Source organism: Ornithorhynchus anatinus, chromosome 17, assembly GCF_004115215.2.
Source record: "Ornithorhynchus anatinus isolate Pmale09 chromosome 17, mOrnAna1.pri.v4, whole genome shotgun sequence".
NCBI classification, from domain to species: domain Eukaryota; kingdom Metazoa; phylum Chordata; class Mammalia; order Monotremata; family Ornithorhynchidae; genus Ornithorhynchus; species Ornithorhynchus anatinus.
Window position 1 is genome coordinate 24,246,030 of NC_041744.1, and position 26,819 is coordinate 24,272,848.

At 39.2% G+C, this 26,819-nt stretch overlaps 1 protein-coding gene across 8 annotated transcripts in view; it reads left to right on the forward strand.

Moving 5' to 3' along the window:
* Window positions 1-26,819, forward strand: part of ROBO2 (roundabout guidance receptor 2) — a 1,482,214-nt gene that overhangs the window by 1,328,066 nt on the left and 127,329 nt on the right. For all 8 annotated transcript variants that reach the window (XM_029081978.2, XM_039914497.1, XM_039914495.1 and 5 more), the window contains 3 exons: window positions 7,939-8,096; window positions 9,814-9,934; window positions 19,903-20,041. In XM_029081978.2, the coding sequence (XP_028937811.1) occupies window positions 7,939-8,096; window positions 9,814-9,934; window positions 19,903-20,041 (418 nt within the window). The remainder of the gene's footprint in view (window positions 1-7,938; window positions 8,097-9,813; window positions 9,935-19,902; window positions 20,042-26,819) is intronic.

Below are 26,819 nucleotides of genomic sequence, written 5' to 3' on the forward strand. Positions count from 1 at the left end.
AAGTCACTTCATTTCTCTGTGCCTCAGTTACCTTAACTGTAAGCTGGGGATTGAGACTGTGAGCCCCACATGGGAAAGGGACTGTATCCAACTTGATTTGCTTACATCCACCCCAGCACTTAGAACAGTGCTGTCACACAGTAAGCACTTAACAAATCCGATCATTTTAGAGAAGCAGCATGCTGTAGTGGATAGAATATGGGCCTGGGCCTCAAAAGGTCGTGAGTTCTAATCTCCACTCTGCCACCTGTCTGCTATGGGTCCTTGGACAAGTCCTTTCAATTCTCTGTGACTGTTACCTCTATAAAATGGAGATTAATACTGTGAGCCCCACGTAGGGACTATCCCCAACCCGATTTCTTGTATGCACGTGTCCCAGGGTGACCCCCGGCGTACCCACCATCTCAAGGTTAAAATGCTATCTCGTTTTCGCCCGAGCCAGCAGACGGAACTGGAAAGTGCGGGTGGGATCCCGCCCCCACAACCCAAACTGCTAGATTGACAGCCCAAACCGGCAATGCAGAAGGTGTCCCTCGCCCTGTGCTAATCAAATTAGGTCTGGAGGAAGGGGGAGGGCGGAGATTGGACAAACTGAGGCCAGACGTTAGAATGGTCTAGGAGCACAGGTGATAAATACCTGCAGCCTCTAACCTTCCGTGCAAGCGGATCGAGATTTGCAGCAGCTGGCTGCAGGTCGTTCCTGTCCAGAGTGTGAGATGTCCGCTCGGACTGCACCGAGTGAGGAGTCCTGGCATGGGTGAGTGTTCCGTCCTGCTCAACGCTCGTGGGGCTGCAACTCAGGGGCTTTGCCACAGGCATGCAACGCATAAATGGATTGCTCCCGAGTGAGAAGTGCACTTGGGTGGGAGCTAGCAGCTTCACCACGGGTGTGGAAAGAAGTGCACGTGGGGGAGAGCTAGCAGCTTCACCACGGGCGTGGAAAGAAGTGCACGTGGTGAGAGCTAGCTGCTTCACCACGGGCGTGGAAAGAAGTGCACGTGGGGGAGAGCTAGCAGCTTCACGGGCGTGTAAAGAAGTGCTCGTGGGTGAGAGCCAGCAGCTTCACCACGGGCGTGTAACCCCTAAATGGCTTCCTCCCCAGTGGCAAATGCACGTGGGTGGGAGCTCGCCACCTCCCCACGTGCGAACAAACCATAAGTGAATTCCGCCTGGGTGGGACTGGGGGTTTTGCCACGCGCGAGTAACACATAAATCTATTCCTCCCAATAGGGAACCTCTAATACCATTAAATAATCATATTCCTCCCCAAAGGGAAGTTCCGTTCTCCAAGTCTAAAATAATCAAATAATCTAATTCACCTTTTGTATAAAATTCAGACTTTCCTACCCCGGTGTGTCTCTGTCTGCGACGGATGACACCACCCCATCACTTAGTACGGTGCCTGGCACATAGTAAGCACTGAACAAATCCTACAGTTGGAGTATTATTATTATATACTAGAAAGAGCACTTGGGCCTCCATCCATGTTCATTGTAAACAGGAGAGCAAAAGGGGATGCCTTCAAACACATATGTTTAAATGTGTTGAATCCCGTAGTACCTCGGATCATCAAAGAGGCCAGAACTTTGGTGGGCATGACTAATCTATGTGCTGGAACTGAAAGAAGAAATCCTACAGCGGATGGGAAAAGGAAGGAGGTGGGTTGGATGGGAAAAGCTGGCTTTTTTTTTTCTGGCAGTTTGTTGGATTGCTTCCTGAGGGTAAAAGGGAAAGCATCACTGCTTTCAAACAGCAGTCATCCTTGATGAGGGAAGTTGACCTTGGCCACCTTCCCCTCCCAATCCTCATTTCATCAGCAAGGGTGAGATTATTCCAAGACCATGCCAATAGATAATAAATAATACATAAATCATAGGACACGCTTTCACTATGCAGTGCCCTAATGTGTAATAATCTTTAGACAGTTGAGTTTATAACTCATGACATCTGGCATGTATTTGCCATTGTCATTTGTGTTATGCATGTCCACATACCTACCTCCCATCATACAAATAATATAGCAAAAATTAAACAAGAAAGGTGAAACTGGAGGATGGAGAAGTTGCTGATGTGATGCCAGCACCATGGTGTTGTCAAGACTAACTTCTTCAGAACAAGTTGGGAGGGGGATAATTGTACTCCAGGACACAAAGTTCAGTGACATGTCAATATTTAGTTCATCTCTGTTCCCTTCAGCATTCTGTCAAGTGGAGCCAAAATATGAGGCATAGAAATAGAAGAAAATTGTCTAAATAGCTGCTCTTGTCTTTACTCATTTCAAGTATATGTTGTGTTTTTCTTTTGGTAGGTTGAAGACTGGGGGATAAATGAGGGAACTGGTAGAAAGAATGCAATTATTTCAAGCATCCAAATAGGGCTTTCCTTCTTCCTTCCAGCTTAGTTGCTTTGACCATAGGCTAGGGGCTCTGGGACATGGACCAGATTGAGAAACTAGATACCGGCAGATGGTTATTTGTAATCATCATGTAAATGTAAATCCTATAAAAAATAGTTTGTACTGGAGAGCAGCTCTAATGGAAAGTAAGATGAAAGGGGATTGGTGGGGGTGGGGAGGATGGTTATCTAGCCTAGAATTATTTTATGATTCACTTTACTGCCCTGTGAAGCATAATCAGATCCTCCCATTCCCTCCCCTTTTTAATACATATGTGTAACTATGAATAGAAGGAGGAATCCCATTTTATTATAATGCCAGAGTTGGTGGCACCAGTTTTACCAGGGCTGGATTTAGGCCTAAATTAGCAGGTGCTAGGAAGTAGTTGCCTTGGTAGCAGTACCTTTTTGGGGGCCAGGGGAGGTCTGTTTGGGGTTATAGCAGGTGCACTGCCTTGTTCTCATAAGAGAATACCAATATTCTCTCCTACCTCTTGCCAGTTAATGTATTCAGCTAATACACTTTACTAAGGTGCTTTTCAGTCCTTCAGTTTCAACGTGATACAATATAGACATCTATCTCATATATCAGTCTCAATCAAGCAGCTTCAGGGGCAGTACGTTTATTAAAGCAAAAGAGAGGATGTTTAAACTTTCATTAAGTAAGTCCCTATGTTCATATCACTTTCAAACATCAGATCTCTGGTTCTGAACAGGTTTTTACACTTCTGAAGCATCGTATTCAAGGTGGGGTTGGTTTCTTATTGCCAAAACAAGAAAAATGTTGTCAAAGACCACAGTCATCAGCCTGTCAAGATTGGTTGACCTTAATTTGTTGTACAGTCTCATGGGATATGTGAATTATGAATGCGTTCAGGAAGCACACTCCCCAGAAAGAACGTATGCACTATATGAGTTATGGATACAAACCAAAGAGGAAGTGATAGTTTTCTTCATTGAGTATTAAATATTAATGGAAACATAAAGGAGGTGTTTCCCTTTCTGTGATGATTCGAAGTGCTGGAGTACAAGAGTAGGCAGTGTGGAAGGGCAGTGTGAGTTTCTTGGAAAACAGATGATGCAACTGGTTTGTATTTCGGGGGATTTTATGAAGCAAATTTCATTCCTGAGAGCTGGTTTCACAAAATAGCTTGATTTTGGCATTATTTCAATGGGTGGAGCAGTTTGGGGAAATGACACTTTCCCGCATCTGGAACATTTTTTTATCCCTTACTCATAGCATCCTAATGATGCACCTCATGCCAGTGACACTCAGAAGCCTGGAGAAAAATTCCTATGAAATATCTTTCACTGTTTACTCAAATACTTTCTGTCACATAATCTGATCATTTCAGACCTGAATCTGCTTTGGATGAGTGATGATCAGAACTGCCCAATGACCCTATTCATTGTTCACTTTTCCTGGGCCTTTAAACATTTCTGGAACATTTTCTGATTAATCCATAAAATGCTCCTGGGCAGTAGTGAAGAAACAGAATAACAGTGAAGCTTGTAATAACTTGTCCAGTGTCTCAGAGCAAGTCAGTGATTTAGAGCCAGAATCCAAGCCATCATAATGAATTGGATAAAGTCATCTAAGTGACCTCCTACCAGGTGGGCTTAATGAAGAGTTGGGATTTAGTCATTAAGAGGTAACTGTTTTTCCATTTTCCTTCATAAAGAAACTTCACTGGAAGTGTTGAATCAATTTGCGGCATCTCTCTCATTATTCACTTTATTTGTATATTTATTCCTCCTTAAAAATGGCACATGTAGTAGTGAAACTGACTCTGAATGTGACTAAAAAGACCGAGATGGGACTGGCGGTGGTCCTCTAGAGTGTAACATCGTTTTGGGCAAGGATTATGTATGCCAACACAGTTGTATTTTACAGTCCCAAGCACACAGTGAACATTCAATCAGTGTGATTGATTGTTTGACCAAACCATACATGCACAAAAATTGAACCTGATGCTGCTGATTTAAAGCACTTGAAAGCACTCAATCACCTGCCCCCTGTTACCTCACCTTGCTGCTCTTCCACTTCAACCCAGCCTGCACACTTGCTTCTTTGGTGCCAAACTACTCTCTGTACCTCAGTCTTGTCTGTCTCGCTTCCAACTTCTCACTCACAACCTGTCTTGGCTTGGAATGTCCTACCTTTTCATAGCCAACAGGTCATTATTCTCCCCACCTTTTGAAGGTACATCTCCTCCAAGAGGCCTTCCCTGATTAAGGCTCATTTTATTTATGACCCCCTCAACCCCACAGCACATATGTCCATATCTGTAATTTATTTATTTAATACAAATAATTAATACATTAATACATAATTAATATTATTATTAATACATAATAATTAATAATTAATACATTAATACAATGTCCATTTCTCCCTCTAGCCTCTAAGCTTACTGTGGGCAGGGAATGTCTACCGACTCTGTTATATTGTACTCCCTCAACTGTTTAGTAAGTGTTCAATAAATATGATTGATTGCTTGATTGAATTTAATATTGTAGTATCTGGTGCAGTTTTTGATTTGGTATCTTTGTCTTTATTAGTAGTCCTTAGATTTAAATCACAGGACATGGAGGTGGAGACAATTGGAGACAATTTACTGTTTCCAAGATGAATCCTTGTCTCAGGAACTCATTCCTGTACTGTTCTAAATGAGGTCTACTTCAGTGGCAATGCAAATATAGTTTTCATTGTCATCAGTATTTATTGATTACTTTATGCAGAGCATAAAGTACTATGTGCCTGAAAGCATTCATTAAAGCAGATGATAAGTTACCTGTCCTCAGAGAATTTTCAGTTATGGTTCTGTTCTGTTAAAATATAATAAGCTATAACAGTATTACATATATAATATATAAAATGCATATAATGCATTCTGTACTATATGATAAATTTATTTATATTAATGTCTGCCTCCCCCTTTAGACTATAAGATGATTAAGGGCAGGGAATGAGTCTGCTAATTTGGTTGTATTGTACTTTTCCAAGCACTTAACGCAGTGCCTGGTATGCACTTAATAAATACCACCGAGTGATTGATTTGCCCCACTCCAAACATTTTTAGCCAGAAATCACAAGTGGTGATGGCTTCCTTTGCAAATGGAAATCAATTTCTGTGGTGTTTGCAAGTCTTTGCTGAATTCCCAACTGTAGCTATTCATGTGCTTCAATTTGTTGTCTCTAGAGTTCTGTATCATCTACCAACTCTGTGGTAAACTCTCCCAGGCGTTTAGTACAATGCCCTCTATACAGTAAGTGCTCAATAAATACCATTGTTTGATTGTAGTTTATTATCAGTTTTGTCGCAACCAATCAATCATATTTATTGAGCTTACTGTGTGCAGACCACTGAACTAAGTGCTTTGGAGAGTACAGTATGAAAGAGTTGGTTGACACGTTCCCTGCCCACAGCAAGCTTACAGTCTAGAAGGGAAGACAGACATTAATATAAATAAATTATGGACATATGTAGAAGTGCTGTGGGTCTGAGGGTGGGGTGATGAAGGGTATAAATCCAAGTACAAGGATGGTGCAAAAGGGAAGAGGAGAAGAGGAGTTGGGGTTTAAAATACTCTCTTTTCTGACATTTGAATTGGTGAAAATAACAGTGGTTGTGTTTGAGTGTATGAATGATTTGCATTAGTTTTAAGTTCCCTTTGAGCTGAGGCTTTTTGGCATGTCATTTATTAGACAACTAGTTCTGAAAAATGCTCTGCAATTCACCAGATGTGCCATTTTGGAACACACTGGGTCTCTGCCAGACATAGTTATTTGCCAGGTCCAAATATTGCAGAGGGATACATATCACCCAGTCCTTTTGTCCACAACATATAAAGTTGCATCTTTCTGTATTATGTAGAGAAGATTTTGCCCTAGAATATGCATTATGCTGTGGTGAATTCCCTCCAGAGGGGTTTACCTGCTAGAGGAGTGGAAGTATAAAGCCCCCAACTCATAGTTGAATGTCACATTTAAATGTCTACTTAGTTCAGCCCACTCAGGGACCTCTTCCCATGCATATAAATCACGTATTTCTTGTCTGGGAGATGAGGATGGAAAATATACAGTTCAAAATGTTAAAATTGAACATATTTTATTAGCATTGAAAGCAGTAAATTAACTCTGCTTCTAAGCTGAGAGTGGACAATTTGTCCTGAACTCTTCCTGACTGCTCCTTGACTAGGCGACGATGTTTTCTAATCTCTCTGAGGACCCTGACTCCATTAAGTCAACACACTGTATTACACACACGTAGCAAAACCACAAGGAGCTGTGAAATCCCATCTCGTTCACCCTCTCTGTGACTGTTTTCAGGAGGTGGATTTTTCTTCATTGGAAAGGGCAATCCTCTAGGAGACCTGGGCATCCAAGTTCCGAGGAGCCACCCTAACAGAAAACTGCATCTAGGCCTATAATCCCCTTTTGCTGCAGTGTCATTTACATAAGAAGGTAGCATGTGTTGCCTAATTTAGTTTTCACACAGCTTGGCAATCATACGCTTTTTCCTTCGGGCATTGTGGCACAAAACTAGTCAAGGCTGCAAAAATATCAAAGAATGGGGAAACCAGGTGCGGCTGTGACATTTAGTGCACTAGACTGACTCAGCAGCATCCGTCAAAGTATTGATCATTTAACCTGGGAAAAGACCACTTGCTTAGTAAACATGCTTTTCCACAATATGCTAGAGGTGGCCTGATTCCCTCCAACCTCTCCCCAATATGCTAGAGGTGGCCTGATTCCCTCCAACCTCTCCCCTTCACTGAAACCCCACAGCCCTTCCATGAAGCCAGAAACAAAAGAGCAGGAGGTGCAAGGTGACAGTTGGAGAGCTGGGCATGCCAGACATTCAGAGGTTGGGAGAGTGATCCAATCTGCTGCTCTTTTTACTGGGAAGAGGAGATGTCAGACCTGCAAAACTGCTCTGAGGGATAGCTCTCCTTCAGATGTCACGCTGTCCAGATGTCGCTTGGCAGGTGGAGTCCTGGAGTGGTTGGAAAGGAATACACTGTCGGTGGGGTCCTGATATAGCCCAGAGATGAATGGGGATGCTACCTTCAAAGATGTAACAGAAACAGTGCATTGTTCTGGCTGCTATCTTCAGAGATGTAGCAGAAATTATACACTGTGGTGCCTGCTACCTTCAGCACATAGTAGAAATCATACAATGTTTTGCTTGCTACATGTAGAGATGTAAGAGAAACAATGTGCATTGTTCTGCATGCTATCTTCAGAGATGGAATAGAAGTAATGCATATTGTTTTGCCTGCTGGCTTCAGAAAAGTAACAGAAAAAGAGATGTGCATCCCTTCTGTATCCTTGGCATAAGAAAGGCCACTCACTGGGGAATTAATCTCCCTGTCGCCACCCCCCCCCCCCGGGGTATTTGGTAGTCAACTCAGATGGAGCAATTATTTGTGTACAAAAATAGTCTGGCAACTTATCCTGGGAAAACAGTTGTTTCCTTATGCAGCATAATGCTGAAGACTGTCACTGAGTTTCCTTATCCTTTCATTATATTTCTTTAGTGTTACGTGATGACTTCCGGCAAAACCCCACAGATGTTGTTGTGGCAGCTGGAGAGCCTGCAATCCTGGAATGCCAGCCTCCCCGGGGACACCCCGAGCCCACTATCTACTGGAAGAAAGACAAAGTTCGCGTTGATGACAAGGAAGAGAGAATAAGTGTGAGTCAAACTGAAATCATGATTTACAGCTGATGGATGCCAAGTTTTATAAATAAATTATTCTATGTCATGCCTGTATTTCTCTGTAAGATGATTGGTTTTTACTCTGTGTTGGTTCACCAAATCTAAATTTTAACAAATATCACTGTGAGTTTCAAGTTAACGATGGAAAGGTTTTGTTTTTTGTTTCTGCATCCGTCTTTAAGAGATTTTTAAAAAAGACCTTTGAGTGACACAGAGAGCTATTAATAACTAGGAATTCAGAAGTGTCAACCATACTTGTTGGCAAAAACTGACTGAAAAAGAAAAACACATGATTTTTGTGAACAAACAACAAAATGGATTACTAAACTACTAAAAGGTAAATTTTTCATGAGCTACCAGTCAAATCATATTTTTAAAAAAGAAGTAAAGGGAATGTTTCTTAGTTGAATTTATTGGGGAGGAGTCACAATAACACAACTCAGTGTTTCACTGTTTTGCACTGGCAAGAAGCATTTAACACCAATAGACTGTTCTCAGATACAAAATCCCAGGCAAATTTAGAGCTGACTGCAAATGAAGACCGGGATTGTTTCATAACTTTTCTTCTCTTGGGAAATAACTTTTTCAGATGTAGACGTTTCCTTTCCTCCCACTCCCTTTTGTGTCACTGATTTTGCTCCCTTTATTCAATGCCCTCTCTCCCCACCAGCCACCCCTGAATCTCAGAGTACTTCTCAGTACATATCTACTATTTATTTATATTTATGTCTGTCTCCCCCTCTAGACTGTAAGCTGTAAGGTTATTGTTGGCAGGGATGTGTCTACTAGTATAATAAAATAATAATGATAATGTTATTTGTAAAGTGCTTACTCTGTGCTGGACATCCTTCTAAGTGCGGAAGATACAAGATAATCAGGTTGGAAAGAACCCCCATCCAACATAGGGCTCACAGTATTAATACCCACTTTACTGATGAGGCAACTGAAGCACAGAGAATTAAGTTACTTGCCCAGGGTCACACCACAGAAAAGTGGTGGAACCGGGATTAGAACCCAGGTCCTTCTGAGTACCAGGCCCGTGCTCTATCTATTAGGCCATGTTGCTTCTCCCATGCACTTAGTACAGTGCTCTGCACACAGTAAGTGCTCAATAACTATGATTGATTGATATATGGCTCAGTGGTAAGAGCACGGGCTTGGAGAGTCAGAGGTCATGGGTTCGAATTCAGGCTCTGCTACTTGTAAGCTGTGTGACTGTGGGCAAGTCACTTAACTTCTCTGTCCCTCAGTTACCTCATCTGTAAAATGGGGATGAAGACTGTGAGCCTCACTTGGGACAACCTGATTACGCTGTATCTACCCCAGGGTTTAGAACAGTGCTCTGCACATAGTAAGGGCTTAAATACAAACATTATTACTATTATTAGTAGTATTATTAAAACCTCTGTACTAGAGACTGGACATTACCAAGTAGTTTTTCAGAGTAATGATTGATTCTTTCCTTAGAAGTACGGAGCCTGGTGTAAACTGGTATACCTTATGGTATAGAGCTATATTGAAAAATTATATTCCCATAGACAAATGAAATCCATTGCATTATGCAGTTTTTTATATGTGTTCACAATGTGAAGAAGTTGAAATAATGTTAGGAGAAAAATAAAACTTTGCTCTTTGCTAATGATTTGAGAGTGAAAAAAACAAACAAAAAATTATTTCCTATTATTTTAAACAGATCCGCGGTGGAAAGCTGATGATTTCGAACACTAGGAAGAGTGACGCGGGCATGTATACATGTGTAGGCACCAATATGGTTGGAGAAAGAGACAGTGATCCAGCAGAACTCACCGTCTTTGGTAAAAAAAAAAAAAAATTATTATTGTGACTTTTAAGTGACACAAATGAAACACACAAATGCTAGCATTTTAAATTTCATGGAACCATTTTACAGGTAATGGTACGTCAACAATTTCAATACTAAAATAGTGAGATAGGTATATTAGAATTGTGTGGATTTGGGGAGCCATCTGAACTTCAGTCTTCTACTGTATTTGACTTTTGTACAATTGATGACCAAAATTCACAGTTTTGTAAAAATTCTATTTCTTTGGGAGAGTGTCTTTCAGCCACTCTATCTCTCTTAAACTGTTCCGAGGAAGTCAGGAAAATGAGTCACAGAATCAGGTTTTGGAAATAGTTCCTCACGATGTCAAAACTTTGATTTGTGTTAAATTTCACAAATGACATTGATGCCTCAATTTCATTCTAAAACATTTTTCCCCTCTTCACTAACAATCATGTAAAATGTGTCTTTTGTATTTATAAAATATAAATAACTTTATAAATATATTCTTCTCAAACTGCAATTAAATTTTAACACTGCTGATGCAAGAAAATACTTAGTAAGTAGATACTCTCTTTTCCAACAATAGGTCCATTGCTATTTTGACCTCTGTTGTAATCCCCATCATTGAACTTGTTAGTAGTCAGCAACCTGATAGTGCAGAGTGGGAGTCTGTAATTGTAGGTAGAAAAAATACATATCTGGTTCTCAAGGGTAACGTGTTTAGAATCTTGTCGAGGAAAGAGGCCACATAGAGCAGCCACTGTTGTTCCCTTCTCATCTCTGTGTCAAAAACTAAGAACACTCTGCAATCTAATCACAAAGATTATTAGCCACTAGATGGAGAGGGGAATCTATGACCTAAATCCATCATGGCTCACTGGGAAAGAGCCCGGGCTTGGGAATCAGAGGTCATGGGTTCGAATCCCGGCTCTGCCACTTAGCTGTGTGACTGTGGGCGAGTCACTCAACTTCTCTGTGCTTCAGTTCCCTCACCTGTAAAATGGGGATTAAGACTGTGAGCCTCATGTGGGACAATGTGATCACCCAGTATCTACCCCAGCGCTTAGAACAGTACTCTGCACATAGTAAGCACTTAACAAATACAAATAACAACATTATGGATTTATCCCAGGGTAATTTCAGTACACTCAGTTCCCCTATAACATGGGGACTGTGTTCTTACAAACTCCAGGTTAGTGAAAATTTGCACCACAGTAATCAATATCTCATGCCTTGGGATAAGCAAAAACCTCCTCTTCCACCATGCCTTCATGCTGTAACCACACAGACTTCCAGTGCTGGACAAACCTTCCCTAGTTTCCTAACAGCATTCTGTCTAAAATGAGGAGTGAAAATATACCACTCTGGCAGACCTGCATGTATTAGTTTGGCAAACAACTTGCATGCGAGACCATGAACTGACAGCAGTTTGAGTGGTCTGAGTATACATGTAGACTAGGTGAGAGGAGAAAATTATGGGAAGCAGGGATGAGGGAGAGGTCAGAGGTGTGGGAATGTCAGGAAATGAGTAAGTAATGAACAAGGATAGGATAATGAATAGTAGGAAGGGGAAAATCTAGAAAGTGGGGAAAGTTGTAACATCCCCTTATGATAACAAGGCTGTCTTTGATATTCCATTTAACTGTGTCAGAATTTGTTTGGAATCATCCCACATTTCTTGAACAGTGGTATTTCATTATATGCTTTCTAAGGAAACTTTAGAGATTTGAATGTGACATTGGGAAAAAATTCAACTGAGAATTTTTCTTGTTCAAGAGAAAACAGTAACATGCTTTCAAGAATGACATAAAGATTCCTGTTCTCTGTGGCTGCCAGGAAGATGTACTTTGGGACTAAACTAGAGACCCCTAGAGCTCCCTGAAGAAGCCCCCTCTGGATTTTAAGATTCTTACATCTCATAACTTCCAAGGATGTTGTTAAAAAAATGTATATTATCATTCTATTCAGGAGGGTATAATTGTACTTTATGAATATGTAAAGGAGAGAAAGCTTCTCTTCTCAATTCACTCCTGACTACTAAATAATCTCTGGTAATATTCCCTGTGGGTCTTAGCAGTTTGAAGTCCAAAACTACAAAGCCCAAATAAATCTCATAATTTATTAGAGGAATTGAAGAGCAGAAACAAACTATGTAAAGAGGGCATGTAAATGCCTATCCTGGAGAGCTTAGAAAAATATTAGTGCTGCCTTGAGTTTTGTGCAATCATCTACAATATACCAAAAATGTGCTTTAGCATATGATCATGACTTGCCAATGCCATTATTGTTGAATCTGTGTAAAATTAGTGGTCAACATAAGCTGAGATGGGAGCCCCACACATTGCAATTTTTCTATTTTAAGACTCCTCTACTTGGTATTTTCCTTGAACTCTCAAATTATGTGGGATTTTAGGAATGCTGCACCATATTTCATCAGCTCACTCAGGAATATCTTTTAATGCTTCAAATAAAATGTCAGAGAAAAATAATTTCCTTTAGCAAGAAAAGGAATGCCAAGGGTTAATGGCAGGAGTAAACAATGTTGACTGTGTGAGTGATCTGGCAGAACTTCTCAACTCACCTCTCTGACAGAGACAGAGTCACATTGGTTTCCAAGTGATTTAAAAGGTTCCTTGCAAAGGATTAAGTCCAGCTTTCCCTGTAATTCCTAATGAGGATCCCTTGAGGTCTCAAGATTCAGAGTTTGTGCAGAGGCAGTGTCTCTTAAATAGAAAAAAAATCAATACAGTGGAAACTGGTGGTGCGTTGTAACCCTATGAGGACACCAGAATTAAAGTGTAAATGAAAATTACAGGGATTATTAAGCAGTAATTGGCAAGTAAGAAAAAGGTAAATGGGAAATGAGAAGAATGACTAAACACCCAGAAAGAACAATAGGAAAATAAAAACAAAGCAAGAGGGACTCTAATCTCATCCATAGACCCAAAATCCCATTGAAAGATCATTCATTCATTCAATAGTATTTATTGAGCGCTTACTATGTGCAGACCACTATACTAAGTGCTTGGAATGTACAGTTCGGCAACAGAGACAATCCCTGCCACTGATGGGCTTACAGTCTAATCGAGGGAGACTGACAGACAAAAACAATAGCAATAAATAGAATCATGGGGATGTACATCTCAATGACAAAATAGAGTAATAAGAATATATACAAATGAGCAAATGAGCACAGTGCTGAGGGGAGGGGAAAGGAGGGGGGAAGGAGCTGAGAGAAAGGGGGGAAGGGGGCTTAGCTGAGGGCAGGTGAAGAGGGGGACAGAGAGGGAGCAGAGGGAAAAGAGGAAGCTCAGTCTGTGAAGGCCTCTTGGAGGAGGTGAGTTCTCAGTAAGTCTTTGAAGAGGGGAAGAGAGTTAGTTTGGCGGAGGTGAGGAGGGAGGGCTTTCCAGGACACAGCGGGAGGACGTGGCCCAGGGGTCGATGGCGGGATAGGCGAGAATGGGGGATGGTGAGGAAGTGGGCGGCAGAGGAGCAGAGCGTACGGGGTGGGCAGTAGAAAGAGAGAAGGGAGGAGAGGTAGCAGGGGGCAAGGTGATGGAATCCCTTGAAGCCTAGAGTGAGAAGTTTTTGTTTCATGTGGAGGTTGATAGGCAACCACTGGAGGATTTTAAGAAGGGGAGTGACATGCCCAAAGCGTTTCTGCAGGAAGATGAGCCGGGCAGCGGAATGAAGAATAGACTGGAGTGGGGAGAGACAGGAGGAAGGGAGATCAGAGAGAAGGTTGACACAATAATCCAGCTGGAATATTATGAGAGTCTTTACCAGTAAGATAGCCGTTTGGGTGGAGAGGAAAGGGCGGATCTTGGCGATATTATAAAGGTGAGACCGGCAGATCAAACGGAACTTCTGTCCTGTTCCATGTTATTAATCCCTTTAAAGGAAAATGTGAATGTTTGTCAGAATTTGCAATATGAAATACTTTCCGTTTTTTAGTTTGGCTCCTGGGAATAATAAATTCTGCTTTTTAAAAGCCCAACTCTGTAATTTAAGTATGATTTTTTTGTCTTCTAGAGTAGTTCATGGTATTGATTCAGGAATGTTCCACAGATTTTATGAATTGATTAGTTGCTTGTTGCACTCAAAAGTGAGAAAGCCACTGTAGAAAAGTTGCTATATTGCAACAATAATAAAGGATCAGTTAGAGTCTAGACCAATAAGCTTATATTTATCTCCCTCTGTTCGTCAAATTGTGGACAGCAGAGGATTTTTCAGAGGTCAGGTAGAAATAAGCCACTTGATATTCTTTCTGGAGTCCGAGGGAACCTTAGATTGGCTTGAACTAGTCTATCCCCACAGCAGTCAGTGGTCATTCCTAGTCAGAATGAGACTTCCTGAGAGGGTAGCCTTTTGGTTCATTGATTCCCTGGATTCCTCTGGTGTTCCTGAAGTGGAAAGTCCCCTGAGTTGGGATGATATTTGATAATGGAACTTAGCATTAGTGCAAGAGGGCAGTGACAATGTTTTCTCCCACCTGCTTAATGTAATTTTTTACAATCAGTAAGCACTCAATTCCATACCAGTGATGATGATCATGATGCTGATCATGATGATGATATAGCAGCATTCTTCCATTGACCCTCAATGAGAAGATCCAGTCCGTTCTCTTAAGGGGCTTGAAATATAGAAGGGAAAGATAGACCCTTAGGAAAAGATAGATGATTTAACTAGATGGCATTTATCTACAGATGGTCTCCCAATACTTTTAACCATATGCTTCAAAACTATCCCAACTGCAGGCACCATTCACCTCTTATAATTTCATCAACTATAAATATTTTCCTTTGCTTTTATGCTTTAGAATTAGAGCCTGTTGATTTTTTTGAAGAGGTGGTCTGCTTTCCTTCTGTTCAGTTCCCTGGCAATATATTTTACCTATTATGGTCGGGAAAGACCTAAATCAGTAGTTTGCAAAATATCCTATAGGTGCTGTGAATATTAGGAATGACTTGAAAACCTTTTGAAAAATAAGATAATGAAATAATTTTTTTTTAATTTGAGACTAAAAAATATCAAGATTAAAATACAATTTTGTCCTCATGATGTGAGACATTTGTCTTTCATTTAGACAAATCTGGGCTGATAGAGTTGAAAGAAAGTGAACATGTATTTAATTACAATTATTTAATTATGTGAACATGGCCATCTAGTCTTTTTGGAGGGGCACAAAACAGTCAGCAATTCACATTTGGAGTTGATCTCTGCTTTCTTAAATGATTGTATTACCTAAGTGATTAATTAAAAGTAAGGAAAAGTTAATGCTGAGCCAGACCTAAATCTTCTTGGGACTGAATTGTGCTACTGATGACAAACCTGCTGTGTGTGCCAGCTCAAGGAAATGTCTGTTTTTTACTATAATAAACTGCTCAGAATTCCCACACACACCTTATGGCCACACCCTCTAGTACCATGGGTTTTTACCTACCCAGCAACTAGTCTCTTTTATAAATGGCAAGTAAAGTTTATTTCTGAGTTTATTAAGTCCATTCCTTAATAACTGGCATTGCTCTGTCATTGGCTGTATTATAGGAATCTTCAAAGGCAATATTATGTGGCAGGACAAAGAATTGGCAGTGGGTGCTTAATTTACTCCATTTCAGCATATAAAATAGATACTTAAAAGGGTGTATGTATGTAACTAAGTTTTTAATTGATGACATTTTTCTTGCCAGTTCCTCAGGTGCATTGTGCACTGTGTATTGTTGATAGAATTATAACATGCAATTATTTCACCAGACTTGGCTTTTCAGCCTTAAACAGAAATCATCTTTTCTTATTTCCCAAATGCTGGACTGGAACTGGGTCTGACATGACTCTGTGAGAACCTAACTTTAAGTATACCTGGCATGCAGTGCTCATCTTCTCCAGAGAGATTAACTTTGTAAGCAAGTTACAAAGGTGATTCCAATCTAGTTAATTGCTCATAAAGAATGTTAATGACATTGGCAGTGGCATTTCCTCTGATGGCCCCACACTAATTTAATTGGAGGTTGGGCCATGTGAGGGACTGTCAAATAATGCCCTGTCAGTAGAACAACAGCAGAGAGAATTTGCTTTTTCCTGGTATGTAAAGCCCATGCATGGCTGTGGCTATCATAATTTACCCAGCACTGATAACAAGAGCCTGCACTTGGTGTCCATCAGGATTCCCAATTATGCCATCTGCTGTTAAATGGAAATATCTAATGGCTTTTCACCTTCTAATAAGCATGGTTGCATTTCATAAATCAGTAAGGCATTAACAGAACCATTAAGGAAGTTTCCTATTGGACCCCTCTGTAATGCCATGTCAAAAAAACTGCTAGTAACTTTTGAACTGTAGCTTATTCAGCATACAGACATTTTGACTTGGCTTTACATTTGACACCATCACTACATTATTTTTGTATAGGAAAAGCATCTTTCCCTCATGCCTAAATTGCTCCCTGGAAACAATTTAGGTGGTTAGGGCTTTGGGACTCCATAGGGTACCAGCTACCCCAGCACTACAGCAGTAATGAGGTAATTGGGGCTCAGAATGAACACAGCAGCTAATTTACAGACAGAGAGACCCAGACACTGGGGAGAATCGAGTCCAATATATTTTGCATTTAGGTAGCAAAGTGTTCCAAAGAGAAGCAGCATGGCCTTAGTGTAAAGAGTCTGGGCCTGGGAGTCAGAGGACCTGGGTTCTAATCCAGAACTTAGAACAGTGCTCAGCATATAGTAAGTACTTAATAATACCATTAATATAATTAATCCTTGGTCCTCCACTTCATTCAATCATATTTATTGAGTGTTTACTGTGTGCAGAGCACTGTACTAAGCATTTGGAAAGTACAATTTAGCAACAAAAAGAGAAAATCCCTACGCAATGGGCTTTCCATGGCCTTAGGAAAGTCACCTAACTTCTCTCTGCCTTGGTTACCTCATCTGAACAATGGGGATGAAGACTTTGAGCCCTTTGTGTGACAGGAACTGTGACCAAACTGATTATCTTGTATCTACCCCAGTGCTTAGTACAGTACTTTGAATGTAAAAAGAGCCTAATAAATAGCATAAAAAACCCTTCCCAAATGTACATCAGGTAGCACTATGAAAACTATTTTTTCACTGAAAAGCGGTGGTCAGCTAGTAAATGAGAGAAGACTGAAGATTCATGTCCCCAAATCCAGAATTTCTGGAAAAAAATTTAGTTCATGAATACTGGAAAAAACAGCAGTGAACAAATAATAATGGCATTATTATTACTCTTTTAACTGCTTACAAATCTCAGAATTCAACCCATATAGTAATGTGGGTGAAATTTTTAAATTGTCCTTGAGGCCATCAAAAATATTATTTTACCAGGCTAGAGGATTGAGGATTCTTCAACCCTACTTTAGATGTCTATGTAAGCAAGTGTTCCAGCCATGTTCTTGGGCTGTTACCTATTTTATTGATCCAAGCCTTTTTGGATTAGCTAATGATCGGTTGCCAAAATGTCAATAGATATTGATTCCTTTGGTTTTCCCTAGAACTTCTCAGGAGAGTAGGGGCATTGCTTAGTTGCATGTTCCAACTGAGCTAGTAGTAATAACAATCAATAATCCACTGGTATTTATTAAGCAATAATGCTGTGCAGGAATTTGTACTAAATCCTTGGGAGAGTACAATTGAGTTGGTAGGTGTGATCCCTGGCCTCAAGGAGTTGACAAACAACACGAGAACAGCTCTTGAAAATGTGGGTCAGGGGACTTGCAACATCATAATGGCTGTAAAACAACTCACTCTACTTCTTATGCCTTAGTTGCATTCAAGAACCAGTCCTAAAATAAACCCTGGTTCTGTTTGTTCTAGCAAGCCAAACACTAGGACTTATCTAACCTTAAGGAGTGTGTCCAGATTTGATGGATGTTTGAATATTTTGGGTGCTGCCTGGGTCACTTGGAAATTACAAGTGACACATAGTGACAAGTAAAAGGAAAAAAAGCACTAAAGGGCAACTTGACTAAGGATTGCATCACAGAAGGCCACATAACCAAGGATAATTAAGTCAGTAAATTTAGAACTATTAAACTGAAAATTCTACTAAATAGTCTATCGTCTACCAAGAAAATTTATTGTCCTAAAACACTATCGAGATACTATTAGGTGAAATGATAGGCTTTGATGTTTTAAAAGTAGTAACTGTTTTTATGACCACTAGCAACATTGTGGAGCTGCAAAGAAGACTCATCAAAGCTGAGACATATAAGGTTTAGTAAGGCATAGCAGTGTGTAATGTATTTGACACCTAGCTAGATGTATTAGAGAAGATATTTCTCTTCTTCTGAGCTTTTAGATTCTGACCATATATTTGGAGTTTACCTACACTGTTCCTCCTTAAGTTTCCCAAAGTACTTATTTCTTTCATTTTCTTAGGTCTTTATGGCTTGTATTTATTTTTTGTTTCATTAGAAAATTCATGCAAAATTGTTACGCCTAAAGGAATTGTAATAGACTAAGTGAAGAGTGAACATATTGGTATGGCAGATTCTTATGACCAAAGGCACTCAATGTGGCTGGGTGATGAATATTCAGAGTACAATCAAAGCATATGATTGTAATAGCTTTAATAATTCACAAAGTATCTCCTGAAATGTGCAGAAGTTACTGTAAAATCTGGGAGGGAAAGGGCAATACTAATTGGTCTATTACAAGATAATTGGTGCCCTTAGTCTGAAGATACTTTTATGAGGTCTATTGCTATAAAGCATATTTATTTTCTGGGCCAGTCATACACCCAGATTTAGCTAGCACATCCTGGTATAGGTAGGGAGTCCCAGACCTTTTTAGTAATGAATAGACAAATGCTTCAAAATTTAGACCATCCTCACTAAACTCCTCAATTTGCCATTCAATTTCCAGCTGTTCTTGTTCAGTTTAAATATTTGGAATTCCATATTTGGATTAAAGTGTGCTCAGATCCTGTGCATATTAGAAGCCACAGCATTTTAACATTTTAACATAACCTAATATAATTTTAAGAGTGGGCTATACTCTTACACGGCCCAAACTTCCCCTCTCCCATTCTCACTGTGGAAGTTTGTGATACATGATAATTTTAACAATGTGGGGTTTAAGTGCTTTTTATATGCCAAGCACTATTTGGATAGTCTCCCAAAGTTCCACTTGTAGAAATGGCACAACTGCTCAATTTTCCATAGTAAAGGACAGCTTTGACTCCTGGCTATAATTGTGACCTGAGCTACAGAAGTCTCTGGACTCACTGATGTGTAGAACAGGGCCAGAGAGAGAGAGACACACACTGGTGATGTGAAAGTGGCAACAGTACAAACCTGGGACCAGGAGAAATCTGGAAGTGCTTTAATTTCCTCAGCCATTTCAGCACTAACAATCATAATAGTTGTAATAATAGTTCTACTAATAATGACAATTGTGGTATTTAAGTACATATTATTTGCCAAGTATTGTACTAAGTGTTGCAGTAAAAACTGTTAATGTAGTTTGGACTAAGTACCTCATTTAGTTTGGGAGTCTGGGAGGGTGCCCTGCTTACCACCCACCCCTTCCTGCATTGTCTGATCCTTGGGATGCCAAGTATTGATTCCTTTTTATTCAAAAGAAAGAAGAGGACTGAATTGATTTCTGCAAAGCACCATATGAAGGATTAAAGGGAAGGATAAAAACTCAAAACATTTTAAAAAAAAGGCCAGGAGGGTTCTTGAAGAAACTCAAAGGGTATAAAAAAAATAGGAAAGAAATTTTCATCTTTTACTAGTAGGCTGCACATTATATCTTAGCTGAAAAAATGTATTGTGACCGCTTAATGGTTTTCCCTGGTCTGAAATATCCTGTTAATTATGGGCTAATCCCCATCATGAAACAAGAGAGAACAAAGTAGCCAAGGACAGTTGTTTGGTGGTTTTTTTTTTACTATTTTTCAGGCTTTCATTTGCTAAAAACCCTTTCCCTATTCCACTTTGAATCTTTTTCAAGAACGACCCACATTCCTCAGGAGGCCAATTAACCAAGTGGTCCTGGAAGAAGAGGTGGTAGAGTTTCGATGTCAGGTCCAGGGAGACCCTCAGCCCACCGTAAGATGGAAAAAAGATGATGCAGATCTGCCAAGAGGAAGGTAAGAGAGACCAGACAAAGTTGCTGTTCTAACTGATCCTTGGGTTCCCTCATTCTCGGTGTAGTGCTGCAATAAGCAGGGTCAAGAAGGGCAAAGCATTGAACATTTGGTCTGCAAACTATGGCACTAACCTCAGGGAACTAAACTGATGTTAACTGATGTTCTGCGGAAGCTCTTTGGAAGCAGGCCAGGTAGGGCAGAACACGGAGCACTGGCAGAGTTTCCTTTTCTATTCCAAAAATCATTTTTGTGTTTTAGGAGGATCTTTCTTCTCATAAAGGCACTAGAAATGAGGGCTGATAAATAAACACAACTGCAGTGACACTAAATTTGGTTTCAAATGTGAGATGTGACTGCGGAAATGAAGGGGACCACAGACATGTAACAAGATTTGTGGTAGAAAGTTACTTGAAATATCCCATGTCCTCATCTTCATTAATTCAGTTGTATTTATTGAAAGCTTACTGTGTGCAAAGCACTCTACTAAGCACTTGGGAAAGTACAGTATAACAATAAACAGACACATTCCCTTACCACAATGAGCTTATAATCTAGAGTAAGAACCCACTGACAGGAGGATTGCTTTCCTGGATCAAGGCTAAGAGTATATTCCCAAATAAAATGGGAGCATCCCCTTTGTTTTTCTCCTATTAGTTTTTCTAGACTTTTCCAGAATCCTGGTTGCTCGCCCCACCTTTACTGACTTTTCTCCTCTGTATTTGAACATCCTCCTAATAAGGGCAAGTGTTTTTTTAATCCTTCAAAGGAATTTTCCTTTACTTACAGTCATCTAAATGCTCAAAGTATTATTCCACAGAAATTATATTTACATTCTTTGTAGCAGTGTGATTTATGATTTTTCTTTACCACTCCTACCTTCTGAACTTCAATAGATTTTTTTTTATTTCATCCCAGTGCCATCACATTTCTCTTGCCCAGTGGACCATCACAAGCTGCTTCCACACAGTCCATTTTGTCTTCTCTAATGTTATCTTTAGTCCACTCTTCTTTTTCATTCACCAACACTTCTCCACGTCTCTTTTCAATGCACCGTAGCCCACATCTCTTGCTTTCTCTTTCTCTTCATCCCACCATTTCCCTGCCATTTCTAGGCATCTATTTCTAGACAACCATTTAGGTTTCAAAATCTGGCCATGTTGTAGGCACAAAACCTCAAATGAAAATCAACTTTGGATATATGAAACAGATATTCAGGCAATGTAAAAATCAGAACTTAAAGTTAACTTCCGTATTTTTTGCTATTGCAAATTTTTTTTAACTAGTTGAATGAATGCAGTGATATATTTATATATATAAACTTATATATAAATATATGAATAATATATATATTATTTTCACCCATGCAACATTGGAGGGTCTTTATATTATATAATATATTATATATATTACAGGAAAAGACGCTCCAATATTGCATGGGTGAAAATAATCCTACAGTTGACAATAGTTGCTATCCCAAAGACCCTCAATTTTGGAAATGAATGTTCATTTTTAAATTTTTATCAACCTATGGTATTCTAGCTTTGAGAATCAAAATCAGCCATTTTAGTTTTTGGCATTTACAAGGTGCAGGTGGGTAAAAATGGAAAATGGAGGTAGTAATTCAGTTCAGGCTCCTTGTATTGAATCTAAGTCTGTGGTGACAAGGAATTACTACAGTCAAGGATTGGCTTTTCCCAAGGCAGTGGCATAGAGGTTAGGACATTCAAAAAAAATAATAAAGAATCCTAGCCATAAAGAACATCCATAATTAGTCCTCTTGCTGACACTCTGATTTATGAAATTAGGACTGAATTATCTGCGGAATTGGCACTACTGAGGGATATTTTTACTAGACAATATGAAAGCTGGTACCTTTTGTACCTTCCACGTACCTTAGCAGAAGTTTCCAACCCATTCATCTAATCAGGTTCCCCACACCAATTATATTTTGAGAAATGACCATCAAGGGGCATGTATTGTTTATGTAAAGATTCAACAAAATGTCTTCATTACTCAAGTTGCTCTAGGTGGCTCCCAAGCCAGTTGGAATTCTGGTATATTTTTCTTTGACAGCTGGATTTGGAGAAGATTGAAAGAGCCCCACTTAGTGGGTGTATTTTTATTTGAGTAGCAATAAAGATAATTTTCCCAGGTGATGTTTAGAAAACCAAAAAGCAACAGTAGGTTGGTTCTTTGTGTTTGGGACTCATTTTTTTAAGTATGACCTCTAAGATTATGTGCTGTACATTTTTGTTTCATATTGAGTCCCTTTTGAACTTTTTTACTCCCGCCTTGGGAAATAAATTTTAACATATGTATTCCATCTCAGCAAATTTATGTGATTCTCAGTTTGCTCCCTTTATTTGAAAGGCCAGATTCTCAGAACAGGTACTCCCTGGATCTATCTTTCCCACCTTAAGTAGTTTCCCTACATCAAACCAATGGCATTCTTGATTCTGGCTGATGATATTCTGACCAAAGGTACTTAGAGTTATTTGCATGTAAATCGTTTTATGATTATATTTCCAACTCGTTTTAGTGTAGAATTAGTCTTGTAGAAACCTAACTGTGCAACCCTCAATTCATAAAAGACCATTTTGTTTCTTTAAAGAAATCTACCTTTCCTTTTAATATCTGGTTCTTTTATTGCTCATTTTTGTATTTTTATATCCTCTAAACTCAACGTTGATGATAATAGTAATGATAATAACAATAGTAATTGTGGCATTTAGTTAAGGACTTACTCTGTGCCAAACACTATTCTAAACACGGGAGTAAATGCAAGATAATCAGGTTGGACATAGTTCTTGTCTTAAAAAGGGCTTATAGTCTGAAGTAGGAGGGAGAATAAGTATTTGATCCCCATTTTACAGATGAGGAAACTGAGCCACAGAGGAGTGATGTGACTTCACCAAAGCCACACAGCAGGCAAAAGGCAGAGCTGGTATTTGAACCCAGGTCCTGTGACACATAGGTTTCTGCTCTTCCCATTAGGGCACGCTGCTTCTCATGTATCATATGTGTTAGTTCCATTTTACTGTGGATAAAATTACTTTATAAATTTACCTTATTTAACTAAATAATGATAACTAAAATTAAATTTTTAAATAGTCTTTAAAAATGGTAGGACAACACTAAAGGGAACCAGAGACAAACATTCAGCAGATTGCTGTGGAGGGCTGAGTGTAAGTATATGCTCATTGATTTCTGGACTTTTAAAAATTGTATTTGTTAAATGATGATGATGATGATGGTATTAAGCGCTTACTATGTGCCAAGCACTGTTCTAAGCACTGGGGTAGATACAAGGTTATCAGGTTGTCCCACATATGGCTCACAGTCTTAATCCCCATTTTACAGATGAGGTAACCGAGGCACAGAGAAGTTAAGCAGCATGCCCAAGGTCACACAGTAGACAAGTAGCAAAGCCAGCATTAGAACTCCTGACCTTTGACTCCCAACCCTGTGCTCTTTCCACTAAGCCATGTTGCTTACTATGTGCTAGACACTGTACCAAGTACTGGGGGAGATATAAGATAATCAGGTTGGACACAATCCATATCACACATGGGGCTCACAGCCTTTTCCCCCATTATACAGATAAGGAAATTGAAGCACAGAGAATTTAAGTGACTTGCCCGGTGCCAAACCCCAGACAAGTGGCACAGATGGTACTAGAATCCATGTTCTTTGACTCCCAGGCCCATATTCTTTTGACTAGGCCTCGCTGGTTCTCTTTGGTCCATGTTCCAAGTGGGTCCCCTTGCTGTGAAATCAGGTCTGAATGCTCTTCCCTTTTCAAATGGAAAATGGATAGGAATAGAAGGGAAAGGGACATCTTTGGTACCAGTCACTGAGATAATTTTTAATTTCTTGGAGCAGTGGTTTTTGCCTAGATATATCAATAGTTCGGTCTATTTGTTTAAATAGAAATTGGATTTGCCATTATTTCTGTTGCTTTCTGGACCATATACTGTTATTGCCAAACTGAATCACTGTAAAATTAGTAGGACAATCCATTTAGAGAAAAAAATCTAAATTTTGGAAATATACAAGTGCATTACTAATGCATATGCATTTTAAATCCATAATCTACAGAGTAGAGGAAAATTATGTCGATTTTAAAATAATTATTCTGGAAATGATAACTCAATCTATAGCTTTCACACTGTACTAAAATACTGCAAGATTATTTACTGAAGCCTGACTGATGCCAGACTGCAAAAGGCGAATAGGCAATCATCGGTTTGCAGCCCCTGACGCCTTGGCTGAAATATTAGGCTGCTTATTCCACAAATAAAATTGATTCACACTTTAAATCACCTCGATAAACTCTGCATTAAAGCTATGAAATTAAAAGAGAGGAGGATCTAGTTTTTCGAACCCAAGTGTGGTCTTTGAGCATTTTAAATTCTAACACCACAAGCCTCTCAAATCAAATTTCTTATCATTTTTCTCCTTTTTTTTCTTTTGTGTAGTATTGAGATCTTTCTATGAGCCAGGCACTCTTCTAAGTGCTGGGCGAAGGTACATACATGATAATCAGGATGGACACAATCCATGTCCCACAAGGAGCTCACAGTCTTAATCTCCATTTAATAGATGAGGTAACTGATCCATAGAGATATTGTGACTTGCCCAGGGTCACATAGCACGAGATGGCCAAGCCAGTATTGGAATGCAGGTCCTTCTGAATCCCAGGCCCATGCTGTGTCCACTAGACCACACTCCTTCATTAAGAAAATTTGAATAGAACCACCTGCACATCAAAACTGATGTGATTGATTAGCTAAAGATATAAAGTTTTGGGTGAATACCAGTGTTAAATGACTTAAATAACTAAAAGGTACTGATCAAGGCAAAACATATGAATCCTAATGCAGTAGAAAGGATATGTTTATTCCTGACTATTTATATTTATTCCTATCTGCAGGTATTCATATGCTTGGTAGGAGTCATTTATGCATAATGAGGGAAAAATAGATCCCTTTTTGGTGAATAGTAATGGTAATGAACCAAATCTAATATGGGCTAACATCATTGATTCTATTACATTATTTAGGCCTCAAAATAGGGAGAAGGTCATTGTTTATGTGCAAGTGATTGTGCGAGATGGTGTGGAAGATGACATTTCTTTGGCCTAACATTTAATGAAATTTGAATAGGGTTTGTGTATTGGCCCATTTCTACCAAATTTCTACCAGAGCCATGAGGACAGCTGCACAGACTGTAATTACTGAGCAAGTAATATTTTTTGTTGTTGTTGTTGTTTTTTCCTGGGGAAAGATGAGAGCTTTCAATTTTAAGTTAAAATTTATGGCGCACTTGAAGTAGCTGTTTAAACCTTCCACATAGAAACTATTATGCCAGCCCTTCATCAGAAAAAGGCTAGTGCCAAGAATATGTTTTTAGTTTCCTTAAAACATATCTGTTAAGTGGAATCTACGTGCTCTTGATTTTTTTTTTAACAGTCTGGCCCAAAGCAGCTGGCTATGCTCAGTTAAGAGTATATCTTTAATGAAATTACAACCCACACTTGTAAATGGTATTTATAGACTCTTTATAGTTAGAGGAGTAGTGTGCAGTGAAACAAAAAAGTTGCAACTTCCTCATCAGATAGAGGATTTTGTTTGGAGGGTTCCCAAGTAGGAAGGAATATTCAAATTACTTAAACTGTATAAGTGTAAGTGGATTGCAGCAGAGGACAAATACTGACAGAGTTGAAATTCATCACTGTCAGAAAGTTAATATCCTAAAAGAACTTGAAAATCAGTAAATATCAATCAAGGAAAAAGAAACATGAATATCAGTTAGCCCTGTCCTCAAGGAGTTGACAGTCTCTTAGAGGAGTGAGAGGTACTAAAATAAATTTCTAAGAGGAAGTAATGGGTGTGCATAAGATATATAGATTAACTCTGTGGGAAGTGGCTAGTACATTAATGCATATAAGGGTTGAGGGCCAAGAAACCTGACCATACCTCTCACAGCGTTCCAGGAAAAGAGCAAAAATAATGCTTCAATTTTTTTTTTAACTTAAATTTACCTTTCGAATGTGCACGTCCAGATGAATTGTAAAGCATGTTCATGCTAGGGGAATATAAATAATTTCAAATGTTTGCTTTTGTTTGTTGTTTACGTGCTAGCTAGGTTATTCACTGGGCAAAATTACTAAACACTAACATCTTGTAAACATTAAGTAGAGGCACAATCAAGTTATCCTACCTGCTTCCATGAACTTTGTCCCGAGATTTTTCTCTTCTCAAACTCATTCCTAAGCTCTTTTAGTAATCATATGCTTTTTTCTAATGAACTGTTAATATATTTTGAAAGATACTATATTTGGCAGTTGAGTTCTTTTAGAAAACTCATTTAAAAAGTTTGGGGAAATTGCAATCTGATCAGTTAGATTGAAAACTATTGAAAAAAAACCAAATGCATTTTGTAGCTTGGGCATCACCCGGTTTGACCACTTTGATATAATCAATTAAGAATTACTTTTGAGGGAAATATTGCATTTGTAATCTTGTCTAATATTAATTTACTTTGATTAAAATATCTTTAATGAGCATTAAGAAAAAGAACAGCTAGATGGTAATGGTGCTATGAATCTAATTGTGATTGCTTATTTGGTTTTGTCAGCAAATTTTTATTTCAGTTATTAGCAGCTTGAATAGATGGTGAAAATGATTTTTCCTTATTAAGCAGCCTATTGATGGTATATATTCCTAGTTTAACTCTATTGTCTTTTCAGTTCAGTTTTTTTTTGTTTGTTGCCCAA